The sequence below is a fragment of the Malaclemys terrapin genome, chromosome 1 (genome assembly GCF_027887155.1).
Source record: "Malaclemys terrapin pileata isolate rMalTer1 chromosome 1, rMalTer1.hap1, whole genome shotgun sequence".
Classification (NCBI taxonomy): Eukaryota; Metazoa; Chordata; order Testudines; family Emydidae; genus Malaclemys; species Malaclemys terrapin.
The window spans coordinates 321,432,740-321,456,068 of NC_071505.1; the positions used below are offsets into that span (position 1 = coordinate 321,432,740).

The 23,329-nt window shown below is 40.7% G+C and overlaps 1 protein-coding gene across 1 annotated transcript in view; it reads right to left on the reverse strand.

The window, feature by feature from the left end:
* The window catches only part of ARHGAP42 (Rho GTPase activating protein 42), a 297,832-nt gene that overhangs the window by 178,058 nt on the left and 96,445 nt on the right, over nt 1–23,329 (reverse strand). The window contains exon 3 of the mRNA XM_054015601.1: nt 11,519–11,580. Within this exon, the coding sequence (XP_053871576.1) occupies nt 11,519–11,580 (62 nt within the window). The remainder of the gene's footprint in view (nt 1–11,518; nt 11,581–23,329) is intronic.

Consider the following 23,329-nt stretch of genomic DNA (forward strand, 5'->3'; position numbering starts at 1 on the left):
TTACTATAGACTGTAATAGCTTTGTTACTTTAAGGATTAGATTTTTTTGTAAAAACTCAATGCCAGATGTGTGCTTTACAGTCTCAGGCTGCTAGTAGGTAGCATTTTATAATTTCCTCCCTTTTAATGCTGAGAAAAACAAGCAGTGTGTATGGAATGAACAGTAAATAACCTTCTGACAAACAGTAGGCTGCATCAAATAGAGGGCTAACTTCTTTATTCTGGGACATGCTATATCCTGTGGTCCCTGCTGTTATGCACTGATGCATGCGCACTGGTTTTAATAATTCATTTATTTTGTCAAGTGCAGTTCTTGATGTTAATGAATAACCTGAGGCCTTTCCCTTGCAGGGGTGGAGATGCCAGCAGTCCTCTTGCATCAGGGTAGTTACAGTACCATAATGAGAATATTCACAGATAGGATTTTTTTTTTTTTTTTAGCAGCCAAAAGATATGCCCTGAAGCATGAAGATTATGGGGGGGCATAGATCAGCGTTCACATCGCACGCCCCATCAGTACCCAGTCTGAGCTGGGGAAGCTAATGATCCAACCAGCGGACCAAATTCAGTGATGAATCCTGGTCACCAGCCACTTGAGGCACATACATTAAGTAGATGAAGCTTAGCAATCAGTCACTAAAGGACAGGAGTTAGGAAGAAGCTTCACCTTTTGGGTAGATTATTCCATAATTGTCCACCACAGGGTTTCTTGCACCTTTCCCTGAAATATCTCATGCTGCCCATTGCCAAAGACAGGATCCCTAACTAGACAAATGACAGATCTGACTCATTAGGGCAAGACCTGTCTTCTATAACATCAAAGGGGGAAGCCATAACACCCCATCCCCCACCCAGACACTCATCAGCATTCCAAGAGCACACAATACATGGGTAAATGGCAAAGAATTTCACAATTAAGGGAGATCTTCTGCAGTGCAGCATCTGGTAACCTTTCAGAAATAATCAGGGGTTTACACTGACAACACAATATAATCTAATCACTGCTTCAATTGTCCAGGGAATTCAGGAATGAGGAGTTGCATGCAGAAATCAGTAGCATGAACCAACCCATCTATTCTTGTGTAAACATAGCATTAATCCTACAAAAGGGAAAAAAAAGAATTAGAAATGTACCATGAGTAATAAAACACTATTTGTTATAAAGTTTAATAACATCAAATGGGAAGGAAAGCATAAATAATGAATATCTTACATCCACAATGTATATCATTTACTTAACCGAAACACACCATAGACATGATCAGTAGAGTTCATAAGAGTGGAAAGAAATTATTTAAAATAAGATCTCCAGAAACAAAGTAGTCACATGAAACTAAATTATTGCATCTCTAGCATTCCCTAATGATTCATTAGGACTTGGAGGCCATTATTTCACAATTCCCATGTGGAATACTGCTGACGTCAGTGGAAAAACAGTAGAGATAAATTAGATCTCTTATTACTAGGGATGGGCAACTTGCAGAACCTAATGTCCTTGGAAATAATCAAGATTCTTCCCCATATGCAGAGATCATTCATTTAACAACCAAAAACAGGACTGATACCCTGAGAAGGATGTATACTCTGGAAAGCGAAAATTTCATTTTTTCTTTTTCTGAACCTGCTAATTAGTCTTCCTGAAAGCAAATGAAAGACTAAAGAAGATGAAGGAAACTTAAGGATGGTAGTTACTGCTCTATTAAACTGCTGCCAATTAAAATAGCAAATCTTCAAATGACAGAATCTCTCCCTTCTGTAAGATACATGGTTTTCTTTAATCCTAACCTCCAGTATTTCAAACTGAACATCTTTCCTAATAATTTTGTTCTTGTTTCATTAGCTGGTTAAAGAAAAGAAATGGGCTTGTAAATCATTATTTTTTATTTTTGAATGTAAAATTAGCAAAATGGAAGATTGCTCTAGTGTCCCTCTGCATCAGCGTTTTCTTGAAGATTAAGTCAAGAACCTTCTTCAGCTGGAACAACACTTCAACAAACCAGTTAGTACTTTGTGTTCATATATACAAAACAGTTATTATTTTCCTTATGAGGAATTTAATAGGCAATTATCAAAGTGCCTCAGACAAGATGTAAAGGTATGATATGAATTCATGACTTTCAACATGGAAGTCTGATGTATACACACTGGCTTGTTAATACCACCCATTACATAGTAGTAGTATAAAATACAATACAAAAGAAAATTAAAACATTAGCAAGTTAATGTTCATGTGTAAAGCAAACATCTGTCATTCTATAATCCTGTACATCAAGCATTTAGTGACGCAATATTGTCTTTTAATGGCTAACTGTCACACTTCATTGAATTAAAAGGAGCTGTGAAACGACATGACAAGTTTCTCCATAAAAACTCATAACACTGACGTACTGTCATCCCAAGGACGTTCTGTAATATAGCTATTTCACAGATAAGACTTTATTCATGTTATACAGAACAACTTCTTTCTGATCTCCCTCTGACCAACCACGTTTATGCAGAGGAAGGCACACAAAAAAGGGCAACTCTTTAAGCAGAGGAAGGACCGAGTCACTCTCTTGTTTTGCGTCAACAAGTCTGGCTTGAAATGGTAAATTTTCATAACCCCGCTATAAAGCGACCCTGCATTTATCACGATCGAATTTTTTGGACCCCAATTATCGCATTATAGTGGGGTTTCACTGTATATTATAGTAATTCCTCTAACTTCTCTGAACCCCACGTCCCTTAATGAAATTATTCAAATTTTGTGTATGCATCTATTGTACGGGGACATATTAAGAACTTTAACCCCAAAAATGTTAAACTGTCCCCCAATGACATAAGCGGTTTAAAAACAGGAACTTTCCCAATTATGGTAAATTATCCTCTCATCCCAGTATTACTCGCTAGATAACTGTAGGCCTTCTACATACTGTGGACAGGGGTGACTTATTGTATCTGCGTTCAGTTTCAAGAGAACAAACAGAATTGTGGTACAGCAAGATAGTCAAGAATAGTATAAAAATAGTTGAATAATGCTCTATCACCAAGAAAGATAATGTAATGTCTTTACATTAACAATCGTCTGTGGTATTATCTGCAGTTGAACTCTACTGCTGAAAGTGATGGTGGTTAGTCACTTTAAAAAGCCACTATTCAATAAAAAAAAATTAAGATCTAAACATATTACTCAAATTGTTGGTTTTAATTATGCCACTTAGGTTATTTAATTCCCTCGATAATTTTATATTTATTCAATTAAGAAGCATGTATAGAAAATTTCTACATAAGGGGGAAATTAGAGACCAAGGCCATGTTCCTGCATCAGAATCTACCGGCATAGCTTTTGAATCCAAATAAAGCCCTCTCATGTCGGAAGACTCCATTGAAGAATCAGCCCCATACATTCTAACTCTCTCTCTATTCCACTAACCTTTTGTTTGTTTAGCCTGCAAAGAACAATAAAAAATACAATTTTATTTTTTATATAGTGTCCTTCCTATATGATATCATATGAAACACTTTATGGGCAGAGCCAATCATAAAATAGAGAGACCAGGAAGGTTTTAAGGCAAAAAGAAGTGACTCATTTGGAAAGGAGGATAAAAAAACCAATGAAGTTAGCTTTATATACTACGAAAGATTAACCAGCTTTAGAAATAAAACCTTCATTTCTCTTTACTGCACTCTCTTCTCCTACAGAATCACCTTAAAATAACCTTCAATTTAATTTGGAAAGTTATTCATCCAGGACCTGCTTTAAAGAAGTAATTCAACATGTGGTGAACTGGTAAGATGATAAACTCTGAACATTCACCTTTCTATTCTTCCTCCCACTTCACGCCGTGACAAACGGAGAGAAAAAAATTACACAATTACAGTGCAAAGTATTAAATTTAAAATTGCACACAACACTAATATTTTAAAATGGCAAATTCTGATTTACAACAGATGAACACTCAGAGGCAAGTTTGCTCTCATTTACTCATGAGAATGACAGAACCTATTGTAAACCTCTTCCTGGATTAATAATTTCCCGATTTAAATGGGAGGTTTTTAAAGATTACACAATTATTTCTACAAGAAAGGAAAACAAAGAGACAAGTTAGCTGGATATTTCTTGAGGTGGTTAATCTTTTATGGTATATAAAAATCCCTTCACTGAGTTTTACATTTCTTTCCAGAATGCGTCCCTTTTCTTTGACTTAAAATTAGTTCTCCTTAGTTTATGATTGACTTCAGTGAAAATAGACTAGAATTTGATCTCATATTTGTTGGGGTTTTTTTTAAATCTAGTCATTCATTCTGTATTCAACCTAACATAGATGAAAAATTCTAAGTGAATAGAGATGCATTTGTAATCTGAACAATATCTGCTGTAGACCTAACCACCTGCAAACAGAGAAGTTTTTCATTTATGTTACCATAGAGGAAAGTTATTGTCTGAGCATGGGGCTATGAATCATGAAAACTCACTCACCATATCCTGTGGTTACTCAAATTATTAGTACATCAGTTAGCCTGTACATATAGAACCCAGTTCAGAAAATATTTAAGCATGTGCTTAAATTCACCTCTTCTCAGAAAAAAGAAAGCAAATCTCCACAAGGAAGTTTATTGATTAAGTTCACTTGAGTATAAAAAAAAAAATCTATGTAGGTACTTATATGACCTCCATAACCATCGCACCCATACACCTCACAATTACTAATAAATTTTATCATCACAATACTTCTGTGAAGCAGAAAAACATTTCCATTTTACAGCCCGGAAAATGAAGAACTGCTGCAGTGTTTGGGTTGCAAAGAAGTCATGGCTACTTTTATTCCACACCCATCCCAAAATAAAATCTATGTTCATTTAATTTTCCTAACAATACAACAGAGTTAAGAAGAATGACTATGTGTACTTTTAAATAAAATCAAAAATCAAAAGTACAAGAGACATAGATCTGGCTTTTTATAAGAAAATATTAGGGCTGTCGATTAATTGCAGTTAACTCATACGATTAACTCAAAAAAATTAACTCAGATAAAAAAAATTAATTGCGATTAATCGCACTGTTAAACAATAGAATACCAACTGAAATTTATTAAATATTTTGGATATTTTTCTACATTTTCAAATATGTTTATATCTATTACAACACAGAATACAAAGTGTACAGTGCTCACTTTATATTATTTTTATTACAAATATTTGCACTGTAAAAATGATAAACAAAAGAAATAGTATTTTTCAATTCACCTCATACAAGTAGTGTAGTGCAATCTCTTTATTGTGAAAGTGTAACTTACAAATGTAGATTTTTTTTGTTACATAACTGCACTCAAAAACAAAACCTAAAACAAACAAGTTTGTTTACATTTATGGGAGAGACTGCTGACTGCTTCTTATTTACAATGTCACCTGAAAGTGAGAACAGGCGTTTGCATAGCACTTTTATAGCTGGCGATGCAAGGTATTTATGTGTCAGATATGCTAAACATTCATGTGCCCCTTCATTCTTCGGCCACCATTCCAGAGAACATGCTTCCATGCTGATAATGCTAGTTAAAAAAAAATGAGTTAATTAAATTTGTACTGAACTCCTTGGGGGAGAATTATATGTCTCCTGTTCCGTTTTACCTGCATTCTGCCATATATTTTGTGTCATAGCCGTCTCGGATGATGACCCAGTATATGTTCATTTTAAGAACACTTTCATAGTAGATTTGACAAAACTCAAAGAATGTGAGATTTCTAAGGATAGATATATCACTTGACCCAAGGTTTATGAATCTGAAGGGCCTTCCAAAGTCTGAGAGGGACGAGGTGTGGAGAATGCTTTCAGATGTCTTAAAAAGCAACACTCCAATGCTAAACTAAGGAACCCAAACCATCAAAAACAAAAATCAACTTTCTGCTGGTGGCACCTGACTCAGATGATGAAAATGAACATGCGTTGGTCTGCACTGTTTTGGATCATTATCGAGCAGAACCTGTCATCAGCATGGACGCATGTCTTCTGGAATGGTGGTTGAAGCATGAAGAGACATATGAATCTTTAGCACCTCTGGCACGTAAATATCTTGCAATGACAGCTACAACAGTGCCATGCAAACACCTGTTCTCACTTTCAGGTGACATTGTAAAGAAGACGTGGGCAGCATTATCTGCTGCAAATTGTAACCAAACTTGTTTGTCTGAGCGATTGGCTGAAGTTGGACTGAGTGGACTTGTAGGTTCTAAAGTTTTACATTGTTTTATTTTTGAATGAACTTATTTTTTGTACATAATTCTACATTTGTAAGTTCAACTTTCATGATAAAGAGACTGCACTACAGTACTTGTATTAGGTGAATTGAAAAATATTATTTCTTTTGTTTTTTACAATGCAAATATTTGTAATCAAAAATATAAAGTGAGCACTGTAAAGTTTGTATTCTGTGTTGTAATTGAAATCAATATATTTGAAAATGTAGAAAACATTCAAAAATATTTAAATAAATGGTATTCTATTATTGTTTAACAGTGCGATTAATTGCGTGATTAATTGTGATTAATTTTTTTTAATAATGTGCTTAATCACGATTCATTTTTTTAATCATTTGACAGCCCTAGAAAATATAGGATGTCATGCAGAGTCAAACTGTACCACTGGATAGTATTTTGGAAGCGGAGGTTACTTACCTGTAACTGGAAGTTCTTTGAGATGGGTGGTCCCTAACTGTAGCCCACTGAGTGTTTATGCATGCGCACAATGCATCCAGAGTCAAAGAATTTGAAATTAGTGTCTGCTGGTCTGCGCATTCACCCTGGTTTGCCTCATGGTTTCATCCAAGGTGATAAAAGCAGGACGGACCAATCACACCTCCAGTTCCTTCTCCACCGCAAAACCAACAGACCCGTAACAGGGGGAAGTAGGACAAGAAGTGGAATACAGATAGGGACCACACATATCAAAGAACCTCCTGTAACAGATAATTAACCTATTCTTCTTCAAGTGATGGTCCCTACTGTATTCCACTGAGGGTGATTAACAAGCAGTACCTAAGTTGGAGCAGGGTGTGATGAAGAAAATGTAATGGTTGAGTGGAGGACTGCCATGCTGAAGAAGGAATTTGCCGCGGAGTCCTGTACTAAGGTGTAGTGCATAGCAAAGGCATGCATTGAACTCCATGGGGCCGCTCTACATATGTCCCAGAGGAACACATTATGGAGGGAGGTCGTGGTTGAAACCTGGGTTCTCGTAGGTAATAAGCCTGCATCCCAGTAGGTGGAGGAAGGCAAGATAGTTGATAGCACAGTGTAATGCAACCCAAAATCCACTTGGAGATTCTCTGGGTGGAGACTGACTGACCCTCGAGTCTTTCTGCTACTGCAACAAAGAGTCTGGGGGACTTCCTGACGGGTCTTGTTCTGTACAGGGAGAAGGCCAAGGCCCATTGGATGTCTAGGGAATAGAGTCATCATTCCTCTGTGGATGCTCGTGGCTTTGTGAAGAATACAGGGAAGTGAATGGATGGATTAATGTGAAACAAGGAGTTGACTTTTGGCAGAAATTTGAGATGCAGACACAGTGAGATGCTATCTTTATGGAAAATTGTGAAGCGGGGGGGAGGTCTGCCATAATGGCTCAGAGTTCATCAACCCTTCTTGCAGAAGTGATAGCAACCAGGAATGTGACTTTCATGGAAAGGAGGGACATAGAGCATGATGCCAGTGGGCTGAAAGGTGATTTTGTTAGTATGGGCAGAATTAGGTTACGGTCTCACTGGGGAGCGATGGGTTAGACGGGTAAGAAGGTTCTTCCAAAACCTAACAGTTAGTGGGTGTGTAAAGACAGAGCGCCTTTCCATGGGTGGGTAAAAGGTGCTAATCACCATTGGGTGGACTTTTAGAGAGTGGAGGATGAGACCCAATGACTTCAAGGACAGGAGGTAGTCCAGGAAGAGGGGGATCCCCACCGATTCTGGGGAAAGTCCCTTTTGTTGGGCCTTGAGGCGAAGCATTTCCACTTGGCCTGGTAACAGTGCCTAGTGGACTCCTTGCTTCTGCAGAGAATGTTTTGGACATCTAAGGAACAGACCCATTCTAGAAAAGTTGTCCATTCAAATACCATGCTCTAAGATGGAGCACTTGTGGAGTGGGATGTCTGATCTCGCCGCTGTTCTGTCAGGATATCAGGGAAGATGGGGATGGGAAATGGTGGTCAGGTGGACATATGAAGGAGGTTGGTAAACCAGAACTGTCTGGACTGTTGCTCTGTCACATCTGATCTTGTGGAGTACTCAGGGTAGGAGCCGAAGGGGAGGGAAGGCATAGTTGAGTTGATCTGATCAGGAGAGTATGAAAGTGTTGCCTTGAGAGTGGTGACCAAGACCTCTCCTGGAGGTTGTATTTGGTGCTTATGTGGGAGGTGAAGAGGTCTCTGTTCGGCATCCCGCATCAGCTAAAGATGTCCTGAACTTCGGATTCATGGAGTTCACACTCGTGGTTGATCACAAACTGCCTGCTGAGAGAGTCCGCAATCAGGTCCTGTGTTCCTGAGAGATAGGCTGCAGACAAGAGGACCTGGTGGGTGACACACTAATTCCAGAGGTTGATTGCTTCTGCAAACAGAGCAGTCAACCTCGTATCCCCCTCCGACCTCCACTGTTGATGTAGAAAACAGTGGTGGTTTGTCTGACATGATAAGAACATGATGGGAACAGATGAATGGGAGAAAGGCTTGACATGCTTTCCTTACAGTCCAGAGTTCCACAATGTTGATGTGCATCCTGCATTCCCAAGGAGTCTATGTTTCCCGTATCATATGATCATCCATGTGTGCTCCCCAACTAACAAAGGATGTGTCCATGAGGATCGTCCTGTCTGGGGAGGAGGGAGTAAGAGAACCCATACACAGACATGACGTGGGTCTGTCCACCCCTGGAGAGAGCACCCTGTGGGGAACTGTCAGCAGCAAGTCCACGGTGTGATATTTGGGCGCATACATTGTCTGGAGCCACATCAGGAGGCAGCGAAGGTTGAGTTGAGTGAAGGCAACGACATATGTACACAAATCCATGTGGCCAAGGAGAGACAGGCAAATCCTGGCAGAGACATAAGGATTGTTGACAATGCGAGTTATGAGTTTTTGCAGTGTCTGGATCCTGTTGCTTGGTAGGTAGGTCTGTGCTGTGACCAAGTTGATGGTGGCCCCTATAAAGTCGAGGGATTATGTGAGTTCCAAGGTTGATTTTTCTATGTTGATACTGGCTCCAAGGTATGAAAGAATGCTAAGCAGCATGGAGGTTGAAACTTGGGCTTCGTGTCTGGATCGTGCAGCCAGGAATCAGTAATCTAGATAGGGGAATATGAGGACCCAATGATGCCTGATGAAGATCGCCACGTCGGAGAAAACCTTGGTGAAGACTCTGGGAGCAGTGGTTAGTCCAAAGGGAAGAACCCTGTATTGGAAATGGGTTCCAAGCCCACCAGGAACCTCAGGAATCAAAGTCAACAGTACCTGTGGTTCGGTACCCAGGACTGCCTGATTCCCTTGATTGTGGGAATTCGTCTCATGTTTAGGTGTATAAAAGTGCACTCCCTGTCCGTGATTCAAATTCGTGGAAGGAGCATCCCCTTTCTTTGGTTTTGAGGAAGACTTAATGCCATGTTTATGGACATGCTTCCTTACCTCTTGACTAGGTCCCAGCACAGGGTCCTTAGTGGTGGTACCACCAGTGCCAGATCTGGACTCAGTAGCCACAGGTGCACTCCTGGCTGTTTCAGGCCAATGTACACAGGGAGTCCCCTGGCGTGGGTCTGAGTGAGGCCTCATGAGGACTTCCATAAGGTGCTTTCGGAGGTGGACAGCCCACCCTTCTTGGGTATGGCTGGGGAAGGACAGGCAGATCTACACCTGGATGCATTGTGGGCTTCTCCCAAGAAGTAAAGGCAGCATTGATGTCTGTCACTGACCAAGAAGGAACACAGGCAGGAGGTACAGATTTTAAAACCTGGGGTCTTAGGCATAGTCCAGTATCTCCAGTATCTATCCTAATCACTAAAACTACAAAAAAAAATTAAAAATAGCTAAAAACACTATAAATTGTAAAATTCTAAAACTAAGTACAACAATGTTTTTAAAGCTGCATCAGAGAAAGTTCCAACATGGCCCATGCAGCCGTGAGAAGGAAAAACCTTAGAGGTTTTTAAGGCCTTACTTGACAAAGCCCTGTCTGGGATGATTTAGTTGGGGTTGGTCCTGCTTTGAGCAGGGGGGTGGACTATATGACCTCCTGAGGTCTCTTCCAACTCTATTCTTCTATGAGTCTATGAACTGGAAACATGGTTGGTCCGCCCTGCCCTATATCACCTCGGATGAAACCTTGAGGCAAACCAGGGCACATACGCGGTCCAATGGACACTACTTTTAAATTCTCCGGCTCTGGATGCATGGTGTGCATGCGTAAAGCCTCAGTGGAATACAATAGAAACCATCACGCCAAGAAAATATACACTTCATTAAAACAAAATAATTTAACTATGTTTCCATCATTTAAAAAAAATTAAAAGTTTATATTAGAACAACAATGGAATCTTAAATGATTTGTGAGTTAGTGTTTATGTACACTGCTTTTCTTTGAAAAAAAAATGAATTACAGTAGAACCTCAGAGTTACGAACATCAAACTTACAAACTGACCAGTCAACCAAACACCTCTATTTGGAACCAGACAAATGTATTTCGGCATAAGCTTTCATGGGCTAAAACCCATTTCATCAGATGCATGGAGTGGAAAATATAGTAGCAGGTACACCTCTACTCCGATATAACATTGTCCTCGGGAGCCAAAAAATCTTACCGTGTTATAGGTGAAACCGCGTTATATCGAACTTGCTTTGATCCGCCAGAGCGCGCAGCCCCGCCCCCCTGGAGCGCTGCTTTACTGTGTTATAGCCGAATTCATGTTATATTGGGTTGCGTTATATCAGGGTAGAGGTGTATATATACATAGCACATGAAAAGACGAGAGTTGCCTTACCAAGTTGGGGGTCAGTCTAACGAGACAATTCAATTAACAGTAGAATACCAAGGGAGGAAAAATCACTTTTGTAGTGGTAATGAGGGTGGCCCATTTCAAACTTCTATTTATTCCCTTCTACTCTGCTGTTGCTTTCAATATCCATTTTGGATGGGCTGTGTTATCATCATAGCAAAGAAAGTATTTTTAAAGTAATAACCTTATTTCATTGATGTTTGTAATGAAGCACTTTACTGGGCCTCTTTCAGCACAGTGAGGCTCAAGACTGGCTAATTTCCTGATCTTGGCAGCCTAAGCAGCAAAATTACACCAAATTTAACAGCTGCACTACTGGAGTATTTTACCCCTTACCAAACCACATTAAACTAATATTTTAAGCAAAATGTTTCATTAACGTGGCTGCAAATACATCGTGTATAGGATATATTTTACAAGTACAGAGGAGCTCAGAATGTTTTCTCAGGATGCATGAACAAATTTTGGTATTTTCAAAAATAAAATAAAAGTATACTATATTAGACTTACAAGTCGTCTTCTCTCCTCTTCTACAGCAATCAGTAGCCGGGCAAACTCTTTCAGTGACTGGGCTGTGAAAAAGAAAGATCAAATTAATATTAATATCAGGCAATTCTGTTAATTTGAATGGAGTAATGATACCTTTTCACAAGTAGATCTACAAAGTGGGAGAGGGAGGGATAAGGTAAAGGCAAGAGCAAGGGAGAGGGCCAAGTATCCTCTTATGCCAAAAGCTAGAATTCTACTCTCTCTATGCCCTGTAAGGGGTTATCTCCAGTAAAGCTTGATTTTGAATCAGACATATGTACAAAACAAAACAGAAGAATCTTTAAAAACACACACAAAAAATCCTGAAATGAGGAAAAATTATTTACAACATAGCAGGAAAGAGAATTCTAAACATGGTTATAAACGGCGGACTCGGGATGATATGTTCACGGAGCTCAAGATGTCCTCCCACGCTGAAAGAGCACAGCAGAATGTGTGGAGGCAGTCAATGTCAGAGTGCAAAAAAGCACAATATGAACGAGAGGAGAGGTGGCGGGATGAATCGTGGGCTGAACAGAGCAAGTGGCGGGCTGAAGATGATAGGTGGTGTCAGCTTGCAGATAGAAGGCAAGAGTCGATGCTCCGGCTGCTGGAGCATCAAACTGATATGCTCCAGCGTATGGTTGAGCTGCAGGAAAGGCAGCAGGAGCAGAGACCACCGCTACAGCCCCTGTGTAACCAACAGCCCTCCTCCCCAAGTCCCATTGCCTCCTCACCCAGACGCCCAAGAACACGGTGGGGGGGCCTCCGGCCACCCAGTCACTCCACCCCATATGATTGCCCAAGCATCGGAAGGCTGGCCTTCAATAAGTGTTAAAGTTTTAAAGTTTTAAACTGCAGTGTGTCCTTTTCCTTCCCTCCTCCCCCACCCATCCCAGGCTACCTTAGCAATTATCCCCCTAGTTGTGTGAGGAATTAAGAAAGAATGCATGAATGAGAAGGGGGGAGGGGAGGGTGGGGTGGTTGGTTTACAGGGAAGTAGAGTGATCCGGGGGGGGGGGGAGGCAGAGGGTTCATCAAGGAGAAACAAACAGAAGTTTCACACCGTAGCCTGGCCAGTCACAAAACTGGTTTTCAAAGCTTCTCTGATGCGCACCACGCCCTGCTGTACTCTTCTAACCGCCCTGGTGTCTGGCTGCGCGTAATCAGCGGCCAGGAGATTTGCCTCAACCTCCCACCCCGCCATAAATGACTCCCCCTTACTTTCACAGATATTGTGGAGCGCACAGCAAGCAGCAATAACAATGGGGATATTGGTTTCGCTGAGGTCTATCCGAATCAGTAAGCTGCGCCAGCGCGCTTTTAAACGTCCAAATGCACATTCCACCACCATTCGGCACTTGCTCAGCCTATAGTTGAACAGGTCCTGACTACTGCCCAGGCTGCCTGTGTACGGCTTCATGAGCCATGGCATTAAGGGGTAGGCTGGATCCCCAAGGATAACTATAGGTATTTCAACATCCCCAACGGTTATTTTCTGGTCCGGGAAGAAAGTCCAGCTTTTGAAACAGACCAGAGTGCCTGAAGACACGAGCATCATGTACCTTTCCCGGCCATCCCACGTTGATGTTAGTGAAACGTCCCTTGTGATCCACCAGGGCTTGCAGCAGCACTGAAAAGTACCCCTTGCGGTTTATGTACTCGGTGGCTTGGTGCTCCGGTGACAAGATAGGGATATGGGTTCCGTCTATCGCCCCACCACAGTTTGGGAATCCCACTGCAGCAAAGCCATCCACTATGACCTGCACGTTTCCCAGAGCCACTACCGTTGATATCACCAGGTCTTTGATTGCCCTGGCAACTTGGATCACAGCAGCCCCCACAGTAGATTTGCCCACTCCAAATTGATTCCTGACTGACTGGTAGCTGTCTGGCATTGCAAGCTTCCACAGGGCTATCGCCACTCACTTCTCAACTGTGAGGGCTGCTCTCATCCTGGTATTCTGGCGCTTCAGAGCAGGGAAAAGCAAATCACAAAGTTCCATGAAAGTGCCCTTACGCATGCGAAAGTTTCGCAGCCACTGGGAATCATCCCACACCTGCAACACGATGCAGTCCCACCAGTCTGTGCTTGTTTCCCGGGCCCAGAATCGGCGTTCCACATCATGAACCTGCCCCAGTAACACCATGATTTGCACATTGCTGGGGCCTGTACTTTGTGAGAGGTCTATGGCCATGTCAATTTCCTCATCACTCTCGTCGTTGCGCTGCAATCGCCTCCTCGGCTGGTCCTGGTTTTGCTTTGGCATGTCCTGGCTCTGCATATACTCCAGGACAATGCGCGTGGTGTTCATACTGCTCATAATTGCCGCGGTGATCTGAGCGGCCAGTGCTATGGCGTCTGGTCTGAAAAAAGGCGCGAAATTGACAGAGGGAGGGAGGGGCGACTGACGACATGGCATACAGGTACAGGGAATTAAAATCAACAAAGGTGGCTGTGCATCAGGGAGAAACACAAACAACTGTTACACAGAATGTCCCCCCAAAAGATTGAACTTAAAACCCTGGGTTTAGCAGGCCATTGATTTCACGGAGGGAGGGGGAAGCAAATGAATACAGAACAAATCTGGTCCATCTATTTTTTACATCTTAAGCTGGCAGCAGACGGTGCAGCATGACTGATAGCCATCAGCATCTTCTGGGTGCTTGGCAGAAAATGATGTGCTACGACTGATAGCCATCATTGTCAAGAATCAGATGCCCAGAGTGGAAAGTTTGGTGCAGTATTTCTTAGAGGAATCTGCTGAAGAACTTTCCCGGGTGTCTCTGATTGAACTCACTGAGGAGTACGACGACGACAGATACCAATCGTAATACACCATCTACTGCCAAAAGACAATTAGCTGCTGCTGTGTAGCAATGCAGTACCACGTCTGCCGGCACCCAGATGACATATGGTGATGGTGAACTGAGCTGAGCTGAGCGGGCTCCATGCTTGCCGTGGTATGTTGTCTGCACAGCTAACCCAGGTAAAAAGGCGTGAATTGATTGTCTGCCGTTGCTCTGACAGCGGGGGAGGGGCCTGACGACATGTACCCAGAGCCCCCCGCGACACTGTTTTTGCATCATCAGGCATTGGGATCTCAACCCAGAATTCCAATGGGCGGCGGAGACTGCGGGAACTGTGGGATAGCTACCCACAGTGCAACGCTCCGGAAGTCGACACTAGCCGACTTAATACACTTAGGTACTGTGGACGCGGTTCGCCGACTTAATGCACTTAGAGCATTTTATGTGGGGACACACACAATCGACTGTATAAAACCAATATCTATAAAACCGGCTTCTATAAATTCGACCTAATTTCGTAGTGTAGACATACCCATAGACTAACAGACATATTGGAGCATAAGCTTTTGTGGGTGAATACTCACTTCGTCAGATGAGTATTCACCCACGAAAGCTGATGCTCCAATACGTCTGTTAGTCTATAAGGTGCCACAAGACTCAAAACAAAAGAAAAATCCTTTGTTCCTTGTATAAACATGCAGAGAACAGGTATTGCACAGGAGCATGGAAAACATTCAGTTAAAACTATGGAAGTCAGAGTTCAAACTTAAGTCTGAAAGAAGTCCATGGTTGGATCCATCTATTTATGTTTACAGATTATTATCCTGCTTAAGTTTCTGTCCTGGGGTAGGTGTCCTTTGTAAGGATTCACCTTGCCACAAAAGGAGAGAGAAAGGGTGGAAAGTGTATTTTAAAGGTAACTGCAAGGGGGCTAGGTATATTCAAGGAAAGGTGGAACTACCTCCTCCTACACACACACACACACACACACGTCAATGAAAAAAGTGTATTTAATTCCCTGAAAAGTAGAATTACCCATTCTTCTAACCAAAGGTCATTGTCAGGAAGTACACTCTGCTGCCAACCTGGCACTACTGGGAATTGTGCATGAGCAATGAAGACAGGATAGGACCCAAATGAGGACATGCTTATAACTATCAAAGGTCAATTAAGTATCTTGACTGAGGAGGGAAAAAAAAGAGATTTATTGTTTGTTTGTTTTTTCCTCTTCAATGTAGACTGTACAGTTGGGTAATTCCAGGTAATCTCTTTTGGTAATAACAAAGTTAAAAAAAAGGTGGTATGAAAGTTAAGCAGCTTGAAATGCCACCTGTTTATTTAGATCATTATAAAGTCTGTTCAGAATTATCTAAAATCAAAAGCTTATTTTGGAGGCAAATGGAAATATGAAAAGCATTAAGCTGTAAAACAGAACAACAAGGGAAACATTCCAATACTTTGGGCAATAGTCTGTCTAGGAAAACGTCCAACTATTGATACTTTTTTTGGCAGGAGACTAGCGTAATCAGAGAAGATACATTTACATCCACTTGTGACACTACTGAGCTAGAAAACAGACATTTTTACACTATGAGTATGTTGTGACTGGAATCTGTGAGAATAGGTCATTTCTATTTTCTGTTTTAAGCAATTGAATCTTTGTCTTTAACTCCTTCCAGATGACTTTACTAGCAGCAATGCATTATTGACTTCCCAAACATTTGTTTACACAACAGTTGGCAAACCTTCAGAGAAGAGATCTTTAGAAAATTATGCTGGACCAGCTGCAGGGTTAAGAAAGCAAGGGTTCTGCAAGCAAGTGGTGAGAAAACTTCTAGAAAATCCCTTTCCTTTTGTTTGTATTATTTTCTTAGGGCATAACGGGTCATTAGGGATTTGCCACCACAATTCCATGGATAGCACTGCACAGACAGGACAGGTATGTAATAGTTGCTGTGGGGCAGGTTATCTTCCTTTGAAGCATCCAGTACTGGCTGCTTCCAAAGATATGATGGTGAACTTGATGGACCAATGGTTTGTCCTAGGAGGCCAAGTCCGAGAATCCTATACTCTCAGAATCTGAAAACAGAGATGAAAGTAACCTGGTCTCTCTTCCTTGCAGTATCTTTTCTAGAGTTTTGTGCAAGTGTAATGAAAGGAAGTATTTGTGCTTTATAATAAATTTAGTAACTAGGAAGAACAACAGTTCCCACGGTCAGTTTGCGGAAGTGCCAATTAAAAATTGTTTTACTTGTAAACTGAGGAGTCAATAAGACATAGAAACATGGAACCCCACAATGCATTTTTGAGAATCATAAGCAAAACTGATCTTTAAGCCTACAGACAAAATTTCCTTTGACTGATCTCAGGGACACGCATTTGCACACTCTCCAGATCAGCTCTAAAGACTGCTAAGAAAATGACACAAACTAGTCCTAGCTTGACATTTGGGAAGCCAGCAAGGGGATTTAGACACACAACTTGGTTAAATTCCCTAGTCACCTTTGAAAATATCATCCTTAGTGAATAAAACAATGCTTGTTGAATAATCAACAGCACCATCGCTGAAGTCAATCAATGGGAGCTCTGTGTGGGGAATGACTACAGAACTCTATTCTCTAAACAGTTCTACTTTTTCTCATCCCCTTTCTATCCAAATGTTTTGAAATAATCATTTACCTTTTAGCTCCAATATGCCACTTTACGGGTATACCTCGGTAAACAAATATTTGCAAACTCCCACCAAGCTGCTAACTGATTGTCCACACGGACAATCCTCAAGCTCATCCTCAGTGTCCATCCCTCCTGCTGCTTTGGCTGACCTCATTAGCTTCTCTCTGCTCCTGTTTTACCAGCTACTTCTCTCCTGTTACTGCTCCAGCAGTTCAGCTCCTGCACTTCCCTGCCTGACCTATCTCCAACTACCTCTCCAGTTCTTTGTGCCTGCAGCTCAACAACCATCTCTCACCTGCTTTCTGCTGTTTGACAGTCTCTCTTTTCCTCTCACGCAGCCCAAAATTTTCCCATTTAAAAAAAAAAAAAAAAAAAAGCTAATTGCTAGTAATAGTCTTTAAACTCTTTGTTCCAAACAGACCACATCCATCATGTAATTATTTAAAAAAAGTAGGTACATGCCTTATAACCAGGCAGGCAAAATACTGAGGGTCAGTATTCTCATATTTATATTCCAAACAAGTTAACATAATACCATTTTTTCCCTATAAAACAGACAGGGTGGAACCTTTTTATTCCTGGCACTTCATGTTGAAGTGATTCTCTATCCATTACTAAATAATATCCTATTTTGTTTAAGGACATGGAACACTGTTTGAATTTTATTATATATTCAGGAAACTAAAGATGTACTTTATAAAACAGTTAAATTTCTAGTTCAGTCAGCAAGATAAATTGTTTCCACATTATTTCATTGAAATAACTAGTCAGTTTTAACCGCAAGATGATAAGTTACTGTTACCACATGTTAAGATCTTTTGCTCTTTATTTTTATTTTATTTTATTTTAGCTTTGGAGTCACTTTGCCAGTGACAGAATTTATTTCAATTGAATCATATGCAAACCCCATTGTACTGAGCACTCTATGTATCTAAGCATTTAGGGCCAGATCCAAACCCATTAAAGTCAATGAAAGTCTTTCCATTGACTTCAGCTGTCTGGCCCCATATGGCACTCTTCACCCCAGTATGCAAACACCTCATAGAATGACCACCCTCACATTATTAAGGCCCATGACACAACTACAGTTTTAAAATGTGGTCCAGACTATGAAAAAGTTTCAGAATCTCTGATATACAGGGATACATACCTTTTATCAGTTGAGCCTAGGCATTCAACATACACAAGCAAAATCTTCTGGCTTCCCTATTGCCTGAGTGCATACAGATTCTACACAGAGGGGACAGGTTATGCCTTTGGTAAGAGTGATGAATGCAAATGGGGACCCATTTGGATAATCTTTGAGCCAATATTTCAGAACCTTTGGATCTTTCCGCTAAGGAGAGGAAGAACTTAGGAGACTTTCTGAAGTCCTTAGATCTGTCCAAGAAAAATACCAGCACTCTTCTGACATCTAGCATGTTTAAAATTGCCTCCCTGTTGTCACAATGTGGTTTCGAGGGGGGGGGGGGACAGAAAATGGATTTGTTTATTCAAATGAAAGCCAGAGGCCACTTTAGGGAGAAACTTGGGATACGGCCTCAGTGTCACTGTGTATTTAAAAAAGACTATGAATGATGGGTGTGTCATCAGGGCTGCTATTTCTCCTATGTGTCTAGCTGAGGTGATGGAACTCAAAAATGCTGTCTTCATGGACAGGTATAAGAGACAGCAAGTTGCCATGGGCTCAAAAGGAGGTCTAGTCAATACTCTGAGAACTAAATTAAGATTGGAGCAGGTGGTCTAACATACAGGCAGAGATTTCCAATGCCCTTAAGGAACCTACGTATCAGTGGGTGAGTGAACACAGAGTATCTGTCTACTTGAAAGTGGAAAGCCGTTAGAGCTGCAAGATGTACTTAAGGGAGCTGCTAAAGAGTTTGGGATGTACCTTAAGGGAGCTGATAAAGAGTTTTGACTTTTTGTGGTCCAAAATGAGAGGGAGGGAGAAAAATGTTAGGTTTATGTGCCTAGAGCAACACCAAATTTGGAATCGCTTCCATTTCTGCTGGTAAGTACGCTGAGTGGTCAGTTTTCATCTGTGTAGCAACACATCTTTCACTTGTCAGAGCATTCCACTTCTAAATCTTGAAACCAAGAAGTAGTCAAGTCTGGAGATGGAGGATCCACAAGTTGAGGTGAAGGATCTGTCCGTCGTTTTGAGAGAGCAGGTGAGGAATGGGCCAAAGAGGAATCGGAGAACATACTGCCATCTGTGCCAGGTAAGAGAACCAAACTTATCTTGGCCAGGAAGGGGCAATCAAAATGACTCTCTCACTGTCTCCTTGTATTTTCAACAGGACCTTGGATAGCAGAGGAAATGGGGGAAAAGTGTATAAAAGGTCCCTGTGTCAATAGAGTTGCACCCATTAAAATACGGGCTGAATTAGGCTATTCATTTACGTTACATTTATAATCCTTACAATGAGAGGAATTTTATTTTAAAATTTCTAATAAAAAAGACCCATTATATTTCATCAAAATAGATTTTTACTTTGAAAAAAGTCTGGTGAATGAGGTAAGGCCTTTGACTGGGTCAATAAAAATTGCAGCTGTGAATTCCACACAAGTCATAACCTTTTCCTACTAAATCTGCAATGTGCAATGCACATTCCTTATCAGACGAGGCACAAATGAACTGAAGTAAACAAAAAAATAAAAGGATATAAGTAATTTTTACAATAGCAAATGTCTTGGGTCACTGAATAGTACTGATAAGATGAAATTATACCTGAACAAATATTAGTAAAACAGAGGAAGAAAATGTAGAACTCTATTTGTTTACATTAAGATATTTTAAATTATTTTCATTAATCCATCTCCAGAGGTTTTAATTTAGCAGAATAGGTAACTGCATTATTGTTAGGTCGTTTTTAGTAAAGCAGAGCAAATAGTTCCTTAATCAGTTTATTTATATCCAGTCAAAGTAGTTAAAAGGTACTAGTTTACGTATTTTGAATAGTTTAACAGTCTACTTTCTATGTAAATACTATTTGAAGAGCTCGTGAGATAACACTTCACGTTATGATGGGAAAGATGTCTGTGAGACAAGTTTTAACATGCAAAAACAATTCTGTATTTATCCTGCTGTTTATTTGTGGCTTCCTTCGTCACAACACGTCTCCAGCTGTTTTCTCTGGAGTTTTCACAAACCCAGCAATAATTTGCTGGAATCTCTCTTTCTTTTTTCAGAGAAATAGCTCAAACTTTTTTTTTTTAAATCTCTAGCCTTTCATTGAAAAGTGCCTTGTAAGGAAGCAAACTAATGTTAGCAACAGCTACACTGATGAATGATTTGACATCATTTATGCCAAGTGACATTTTTTCTGTAGTCTTTCAGAGTGTGGTCTAGGCTTCTACTCTTTCACAATGGGTTTTGTGGTTCATGTTTTAAAAAAATCAAAATCATACCTGACCTTAAGAAGCTTTGTTGTATATTCATGTATATGGAGTTCACCTCCTGGAACCAGATGTATACCATTTAAACTACTGTACATACTCTATAAAACACTTTAACCTAGTGTCAAAGTTCAATGTTATTACAATATAAGGCTAATTTAAAGGTAACTGCTATTGAGCTATTTGTTCTCACTAAGTTATATCAATTCAATCCAGATTTTATGTAACCTAGCACTAGCCACACAACTATCTTGTATATGAAAACTAGTGAATTTAAAGATGGAAATTGAAGTTAAATGATGGTTTTCAATATATGGCTAAAGCAGAGTTTCTTATATCGGAATGGAAGGCAGAACAAACAAAAAAATGTTTTACTTGTGGACCTCAGTCTAGACCAGGGGTCGGCAACCTTTGGCATGCAAGCCATCAGGGTAATCTACTGACGGGCCGTGAGACATTTTGTTTACATTGGCCATCTGCAGACACGGCCCCCCACAGCTCCCAGTGGCTGCAGTTTGCTGTTCCAAGCCAATGGGAGCTGCGGGAAGCGGCGCGGGCCACAGGGATGTGCTGGCCACCGCTTCCCGCAGCTCCCGTTGGCCAGGAACAGCGAACCGTGACCTCCAACTTATCTAATTATTTTCTGAACCCTGTTTGGCAGGCTTCCTGCTTCAGATGTACTTAAACATTTGCTGTCAGTTTTTGTGTCTTTAGTTAGTTTCTCTTCAAATTCTTTCTTGGCCTGTCTTATTATACTTTTAGATTTGACTTGCTCCTTTTCTCCTTTCTATTCCTCTCATTAGGATTTTACTTTTAATTTTTAAAGGATGACTTTTTGCCTGTAACTGCTTCTTTTACACTGTTGCTTAGCCATGGTGACATTTTTTTTTTATTTTTGTATTTGGGGTATACATTTAGCTTGAGCCTCTGTCCTGGTGTTTTAAATAGTCTCTTTGCAGTTAGCAGGCATTTCACCTATGTGACCTTCCTTTTAATTTCCATTTCACTAGCTGGAATTGTGTTGGCTGTTGGGTCTGAGCCATTTTGCCAGTAAAGTCAATGAGCTCATATCTTCCTTCCAGCACTAGTCATATCTAGCACAATACATAGTAAATGGCATTAACTAGTCAAGAAGGATCCGGAACTGATGTTCAAGAACCACGCTATACTTTTAAGACCACACCCTGCCACCATTAATTGGGCTAAAATTCCACTAGGGTAATGGGAGTTTGAAGCATGTGAAGTTATATTTATGCCAGTGTAGAACTGAATCTGAATGTAAGACCAGTTGAGGAAACTAACTCTATAATGGATTTTGATTACTATAGCTTTACTCATATAACAGGAATAAACTCCTATACAGACTCAGGGGGAGGGGAACCTAATGCTAGAAAAGTTAGGGCAGGTCTTCACTACGGGGGGGTGAGGATCGATTTAAGATACGCAAATTCGCAATTCGACCTATCGGAGCCGACTTACCCTGCTGTGAGGACGGCGGCAAAATCGACCTCCACGGCTGCCCGTCGACAGCGCTTACTCCCACTTCCACTGGTGGAGTAAGAGCGTCGATTCGGGAATCGATTGTCGCGTCCCGACGAGACGCGATAGTTCGATGCCCGAGAGATCGATTTCTACCCACCGATTCAGGCGGGTAGTGTAGACCTAGCCTTAGTCTACTGCTAAAAATGAAAGCAAAGACATTCTGAAGACGTTAGTCCATTTCTTTGAACCGGGTACAGAAACATATCTACAGTTATAAATATTGGCAATTTTTGCAGCCACAAATTCCACATCAAGTAGTTCTTTAGAAGCCACAACATCACATACAATTTCCCCCAGTCCTTTTGTGGCTTCAGGCTTGGTTATCTGACATGACAGAAAATGTCACAAAGATACTGACAAGCCACGACAGGCCACTGTCAAGTACAGCTTGGCATAAACAGGCACTAATCTTCTTTCTCAGGTCTTTATAGTCACTAGGAATCACAGATCTTATATTAAAACCACATGGGATTTACAGAATTACCTTTAAAGGTACCTAAAAGATATTTGTTGTCACACAATGTCATCCTAGAGATCAGTTTTGCAATATGCCAAAATACAAATAAAATACAGACATCTTCAAATAGTACCTGAAAATCTGCCATTCACACTGTTCTTGAATATACTGCCAGATTTGTCTTCATATAAGGTCTCTAATGATTTTCCCCCCTTTTGTTTGTGGGGGGGGCACGAGGGCTTGACACAAGTTGGCCTGGTCGTGATTCATTAACATCTGGTTTTTACTTTTATTAAAATTGCCTATAAAATCTGCATGTTGTACACTCATTGACAACTTCTAAGGGAATTATATGCAGGGTTCTTCCCAGGTAGAGCAGCTCGCAGGACTGGGGTTTTAGAATGTAAACTTTGTCGGGTAAAGAATGACTTGCACAAACATTTCACATCCAACCCTGATTAAGGCCTCTGGTCACTACTGTAATGTAATTAAATACAATAATAGTACAAGATGACAAATCTGCTTTTGTGAAGGAATACATTCATTTTTTAAAACAACAGATCCAACAAATAAGTTTAGACAAAACACATGCCAGTTAAACCTTACTAGTTTCATTTCCTTTTTGTGGGTTGAGAGAGTTTCCCCTGCCACTTCCACAGTAGTTCATCCAGAAAAGGGAGGGAACAAATTAGAAAATATTATGGGATGGTTTAATTTTAGATGATTTTTCCTGCTACTGGTCTCACAGGTGGGTTTTTTGTTTTTGCGGGGCAGGGGTAGAGTGAGAGGAGAAGGTTGCAAGTCAGGCTTCCTCAATTTCCAGGGTGGATTGATTTAAAGCAAAATGATTGAAATAACCAATCATCATGATTTAAATCAGCAAGCAGGAAACCTTGCTTTAAATCATTGAT